At 37.4% G+C, this 7,059-nt stretch overlaps 1 protein-coding gene across 2 annotated transcripts in view; it reads right to left on the bottom strand.

Moving 5' to 3' along the window:
• Nucleotides 1-7,059, bottom strand: part of LOC105557358 (potassium voltage-gated channel protein Shab-like) — a 21,522-nt gene that overhangs the window by 9,273 nt on the left and 5,190 nt on the right. Inside the window, exon 2 of one of the 2 annotated variants that reach the window (XM_012004576.1) lies at nucleotides 1,504-1,987. The exons of the other annotated variant lie outside the window; for it this stretch is intronic. Within the exon in view, the coding sequence (XP_011859966.1) occupies nucleotides 1,985-1,987 (3 nt within the window). The 3' untranslated portion in view covers nucleotides 1,504-1,984. Of the gene's footprint in view, nucleotides 1-1,503; nucleotides 1,988-7,059 lie in introns of those variants that run through there. 2 annotated transcript variants of the gene reach the window in all.

Consider the following 7,059-nt stretch of genomic DNA (forward strand, 5'->3'; position numbering starts at 1 on the left):
TTAAAGTCAAACGTTTGGGCTCCAAGATGGCGGACGAGTCAGCTCCCCTTTATCTAGTAGCTCTAGCTACGAGCACCCCTCCTCCCGTGGTCTCCTCGCCGCGGAGTATCCCCTCCCCGCTCCCCCCTCGCCACGAAGTACCCCCTCCCCGCTCCCCCCTCGGAGCTCCCGGATTAGAATCCCCCTATATACCCTACTCGTGAATATACTATACATATTGTATTATGTACTGTAATGTATGTCCAAATTATGTATATGAGATGTATACATGTACATATACAGGGTGTGTCCTAATTCCCGGATGTCCCGTAGATGGTAGATAGACCGGGGCAAACTGAATAGAAAAGTCCTATAACATTTTGCAAAATTCGTAATAGTTATCGAGAAATTAATTTTAATGTCTGAGCGAATGAGAGCGTCGAGACAAGGGGTGAGGGGTAAGGGGCGAGAGCCGAGCGTCAAGCGACGAACGACGCGCAGCGAGGGGCAAGCGGTGAGTGTATGTATACTCAAGCTCGCCGCTCGCTGCGTGACAACTTTTTTTCGGCGCGAGTCCGGCCTGCCGTCTTCTACGCTCTCATTCGCTCAGACATTAAAATTAATTTCTCGGTAACTATTGCGAATTTTGCAAAATGTTATAGGACTTTTCTATTCAGTTTGCCCCGGTCTATCTACCATTTACGGGACATCCGGGAATTAGGACACACCCTGTACATTTCACATACAAGATATTTTTTCACGTCATGTAGGAAATTGCATATACGTAGGACATCCGATACTATGTTGGTTATTTTTACATATTCTTGTAGCTTATCTCGAAAACATTCCAAAATACTATAACTAAATTTTTATTAAGTACTTTCCAAGTTATAAAGCTTGAAAGTTGCAGTACAGTGGATTATCCACTTTGAATGATCAACCGGGAAAATTCTTTAGGTAAGTACTCCAGAGAAAATTGTTGAATATAAAAGTTGCAGAGTTTAAAGGGAGACATCTGATAGTGACCTTGAGTCAAGATTGGGACTGATCTAACCAATTGAGGCAAAACCAAGACTAATGCAGCTGATTAAGATTGAATTACCAAGTCAAAATCTAGTTTTTAGCCTAAAAAGCTTATGATCTTAATAAATGTTCAAATATCTGTCCATTATATATTATTTATGCATAATTAGATTCAATGTTTCAAACTATCAGCTGTTGATAAAAGTACATTTCTTGGAATGCTCTAGCAGGTAAGAGTTTATATGACTGGTACAGTCCTGGTCTTGCCTTAATTGGCTGGAATTAGTCCAGGTCTTGACTCAAGGTCACTATCATGTCCCTTTCTAATCCCTGCAACTTTACTAAAATCTTTCTAACTTTCTAAAATTTATTTTAAAGATTTTTAATGCATTTTTGCAAATATCTATTGTAGAAAAGTACCTTTTTCACAAAAAGTATCAAAAATAAAATGCGTCGAACACACTTGAAGGACGTATAAGGAATATAAGACAACTTATAAAATTCATATAAACGTATATCATATGTATTTTATACCGTTTCAAAGTTACAGCCATGTTTGTGATTCAGTTGCCTACTTTTAGAGAAAATGCTTAGAATAGCCACCTCCGACTTAAATGCAAGCATATAGTTGTTGTATCACAGAATTCCTTACTTTTTCAAAAATTACAGGTAGTTGCATGATTCGTTGACGGAATTTTTTAATATGTTGACAAAAAGTTAAACATTGGTAAAAGGGGGGTTGAGTAAACAATTGAGTTTAAACGTCCCCAGAGGTAAAAATCTAACGTATTTATACATATTTGGATGAATGAGTAGACTAATTGGAGTAATTGGATGACCGTATCTTATTCTTTGGTTAATAAATCATTTGTTCCAGTATTTTCTTGTTATTTAGCTAATATGTGGTAGTGTACCGTTATGCATAAACCATGTGCGACGTATGATGTCAAGTTGGATTTCCTCCAATAGTTCATTCAGTTGATTACTAAAAAAAGATATATAAGATTGACTTGTTAATTTCTCCTTAAGGAAAACAGATCCATTCAAATGTTATACTAAATTTGAGTCGGTGTCTTAATTGTACAATAGCATGTAGGTTTTTATCAGCCCAATAATGAGTGTTGTGTAAATTAAGTATTCCATCTTTGGAGAATCCAGCTTCCTCGGTAAATAATACAGGTAAGAAGTAGTGATCGGTAGTAAATATCTATAGGAATCAAGAACAAACTAGAAGTTACCTCTTAGAGGAAAATTATGTTCATTAAGGATATGTTAAATGTGATCTTATGAACGGGATGTGCACAGTTCGGCATAAAACGCTACGCATTGCTTTATTTGATCTAGAGGTATTCTCATTCATTGCTTTGATATAAGTAGTTTGTAGTCTCTTTTCGTGTTGTGCACTTAGACATAGTAAGAATAGACTGCGCGATTCCTAGCTGAAAACTTGTACAAACTTTAAAACGAGATAGTTGGCGTTGAACAGTAACTTCATCTTTATCTTGAAGTAGCAGAGGTAACAGAAGAGTAGGATAATAATAGAGATTAAAGGATAAGCATTACAAAGGATAATCGTTACTGCGACGACGACGACAACGACGGTTATTAGTGGTCTTGCGAGCGTGCTCCAGCAAGCGACGGATGTTCGGACAGAGACGACGGGACCGCAGCCGAGGGACGTGGACCTCTAACAGTACAACTCTGTCCACTCTGTCAAGCACAGTAGCCATATTGAATTTTTGCCCCCCAGATATTGATAGACAGAGAGAGGGCTACTGTTCAAAGTATGTGGTCTCTTTCTAAAGTTTGTACACTTCTGCAGCCAAAATGCGCAATCTATATATTATACGTTTATGGTTGTGCATTAGATATAATAAGGTTTTCAAACCAGGAAATAACAGATATGTACTTGTTATATGCATCAAATGTAATTCAACCGCAGCAAGATGTTTATGCAGAGCGTTTTTCTATTATACTAGACATCTACTAGATAAGAAAACGTTTCAAAGATTATACACATACTTACGAGATACAGGCTCATTTAACAAACAAGTGTCATTATGGCAATAGACTTGAATTACAAAAGCAGTTTATCTTGAAAAACAAACCCTACATTATGTTGAAGAAAATGATAGTATCGGCACCTAAAGAATAATAGAGCAATAGACTATCACGAGACACGGTAGTGTCTCGCGCCAAGTGTAAGCGTAGCTAGTACACGTGTGCGAGACAGACGCCGACCGTGTAAGTTTACGCGAGTACACGAGTTGACGGGCCCTCAGATTTACGGATCTCAACAACGGCTGATCCGACGAACTTGAGACTGCGCTTAATCGATAGCTTGGGTACGATTTGCATAATAAAAGTGTTTTTACTTTCCTCCTACGTGCCCCAGGAGTGGAGGTATTGCAATGCAAAGTCAGTTTTGTGAAATTTTGGATTAAGAAACATCTTTGTCGTCGTCCTCGTCCTCGTCGTCGTCCTGGTCGTCGTCGTTGTCGACCAGACTAGCGTCCTTTTCACTTTTCTGCCGCAATGTGGCATTGGCGCTGCTGTCGCGTATCTCACGCAGCGTCTCGCGCAAAGTATTAGGACCTTGAATAAGTTCTCGCTGTTTCCTAAAGGCTACATAGGACGCAATACGCAAAACGCAGGACGCAGACGCGCACGCAGGATGACGTTTCACTACACGCAACGTACACGCATTCGCAAATCAGCCATACGCGACTAGTTGAACCAAAAGATAAAGTTGGTTCAACTAGTCGCGTATGGCTGATTTGCGAATGCGTGTACGTTGCGTGTAGTGAAACGTCATCCTGCGTGCGCGTCTGCGTCCTGCGTTTTGCGTATTGCGTCCTATGTAGACGGGCCTTAACAGATGGTATTTCCAGGACTACGTGCATGTATTAGCACCTTGAATAAATTACAATTAATATTTTCTCGGTCCTTTTCTGATATATAAATCAAATTGAAACTTAAACGCCATATTTTTAGGACCTGGCAAGGTGGTGGCCATTATATTGCTATGTGATTCGTATACCGTATTATCTCACCCTGTACTGCGCGCCGTTACTATCGAACATATAACACAGATTTCGCCTAGGTGGTATCATTATCGTCAGCGAATTCACGTGTTCTAAAAATCGCAGAGCGATTTATTCAAATTTATTTAATTTAATTTTAATGCTATACTTAGCATTATAAATTTACCCTTTCCCCTATTGAATTAAAATTCTTATTGCGAAATATATTATCCCAGCCAGGATTCGAACCTGGGACCTCTCAATCCGTGACGGGCGTCTTAGCCAGCTCGACCACCGGGGTTGTGATAATATTATTCTAAATATGTCGAGTTTTGTGCCAAGTAAAGAGTACATTATGAGATATTACACACTACAAAAGGTGTGATATCACGTAAAAAACTTACCTTTTTAAAAAAAAGATAAAAAAAGCACCAAGTATAAGCTCCAATTCAACCACATATATTTTGTTGCTCTATCTTTTTTGCAAAAGTATATTCTCTACAAAAATATCTTCTCTACAAAACTATCTTCTCTACAAAAGTAATGATATCAACAAATTGCGCCAAATATAACAACGGATATTTATACAAACTAGTTACTTTAGTATTAGTTTTTGATTAAAAAATGTTATATTTCTTAAAAAATCAAACTAAAGATTTTATTGGAAAAAATAATGGAGTTAATAATAAAACACCGATGAAAAGAATAGCAACTATTTAGAAACTCTGTATCTATTCAGGCGAATTAAGGCCTGTGTCCATGACGTTAGTACTTGGTCCAAGTTCTAGTTTTGAGAAATGCGTAGCCAATCAACTTGCAGCTTTTGTGGAACAGCTATATTGATTTGCTACATATTTCGCGGAATTAGAACTTGGACCAAGTACTAGCGTCATGGACACAGGCCTTAATTCGCCTGAATAGATACAGAGTTTCTAAATTTCTAAATAGTTGCTATTCTTTTCATCGGTGTTTTATTATTAACTCCATTATTTTTTCCAATAAAATCTTTAGTTTAATTTTTTAAGAAATATAACATTTTGTTAGAAGAGAGAGAAGGAGAGAGAGAAAGAGAGAGAATGTTGTGACGCTGTCGTTTTCTCGTCTTGGTGATGGAGCGAAGCTCGACTGTTTTTTATTGATTTAACTGTCCTGCTTTCCTTCTTGAGTTATTCACAGATGTTATTAACTTCGTGAGTGGCTTTTCTGCATAGAATTTGAGTTTGACTGATTCTGGTTATGGATATTGAAGTTGGAACTTTGAATTACTGATTATATCTGAAGTACAATCATCGAATTACGTAGAACGTATGTGGCAAGCAAAGAAACAAAGTGCCTTGTAAAGACGGGACCAGCGAGCGGGTGTGAAAGGGAGGAAAGAGGCTTCTCTCGCAGCTACGAGCTAAGTTCTTTAATCAGCATTCAGTTGCTTAATGCATTAAGTTGCATATTTGTTGCTATCAGCAAACCTCGTTCTTTATATTCTGCTTTCGTAAGGTGCTTTCAGCACATTAATACAGATTAATAAGTGGTGCTATTAGCACATCCACGCCAATTCATTTTATGAATCTTCGAGGGTGCTTCTAGCACGCGGAACAGCCGAATTTGTTATTCCTTTATTTCGCAATTCCTGAATATTTTGGAGCATTCTGCTCATTCGTTCTTTTCAGCGTATTGATATTTTTCATGCAGTTAATCTACGTTTAAAAAAGCCAAAAGTTATCTACGAGATTTGCTGAGAGAACCAGATTCTGACGCTTAAATTCAAGAGTAATTCTGAATACTATCTTCATACAGTCCTGTTATTTTTATGTAATAAGAACCAGAAAAATATAATTTAGTAACAAAACACATTTTTTAATCAAAAACTAATACTAAAGCAACTAGTTTGTATAAATATCCGTTGTTATATTCGGCGCAATTTGTTGATATCATTACTTTTGTAAAGAAGATAGTTTTGTAGAGAAGATATTTTTGTAGAGAATATATACTTTTGCAAAAAATGTATTGATATTATGATAAGTCGCCAGTGGTAATTAAAGGAAATAATGCTGACGTCGACCAATCCGGCAAATTTATTGATTAAACGTACAACGTTTCGGCCATGGGTTTTGGCCCTTTTCAAGCAGAATATTTTGTTTGGAACGCCATCAGATCTCTAATCATAATTGCTTAAATTAGTATTTGCGGAGTTTGAAAATTGTTTTAAACTTACAGTTAATCTCGTAGTGTAATGGTAAGCGTTTGACAAGACTAGGATCGCATGTCTTCTCGTTGTGGAAGCTAAACAACGACTGACCGTGGAGTGACTTGCGTACAGGTTCATAAATACATTAAGAGTCATGAAAATAAAATACAGAGGCTAAACAGCGTTGATTTTCTTGTCGTAAATCGGGTTAAGGTTATCGGTGTCTTTCTGTAAATTAATCGTATCGTCGAATTTTTTAATATAGAACATTTCAGCGATCTCTCTTTTTCTCCCATGTTTCTCACTGTGTAAGATTTTAGGAGATTGCCAATGAAAATCATGGCCATGATTCGTGCGATGTTTAGTTACCACAGAGTGATTATCTACGTCTTTTTTTATGTCATTGAAATGTTCTTTTATACGAGTTGCCAAATGTCGTTTGGTTTGTCCTATGTAGCTCGCGTTACAGTTCTCACAAAGGATCCTATAAACTATATCAGTTCTTTTTTCGTCGGCTAATCTGTCTTTTCCCTTCGTTATGGTAGTGTTAAGTTTCTTAGGGATTGTATAGACAGTATTGAGGCCACACTTTTTTAGTTTGTGGGCGATGTTCTCACTTGAACCTTTAATGTATGGTAGTGTCATATATAATTTTGCGTCTTTCTTAATTTCTTTGTCTTTCGGTAGCTTGATTCCGTGTCTTATTTGGTTGAGCCGTTTTTTTACCTGGTTGTCTATTAACTGTGTTGGAAAGCCATTGTTAGTGAGGATCTCCTTAACAAGTGACATGTTGGAGTTGTGAAACTGTTCATCCGATAGCAAAATTGCGTGGTCCACTAAGTTGATAAT

The sequence above is a fragment of the Vollenhovia emeryi genome, unplaced genomic scaffold (assembly GCF_000949405.1).
Source record: "Vollenhovia emeryi isolate VEMERY1.0 unplaced genomic scaffold, V.emery_V1.0 DF939510.1, whole genome shotgun sequence".
In the NCBI taxonomy this organism is placed as follows: Eukaryota; Metazoa; Arthropoda; class Insecta; order Hymenoptera; family Formicidae; genus Vollenhovia; species Vollenhovia emeryi.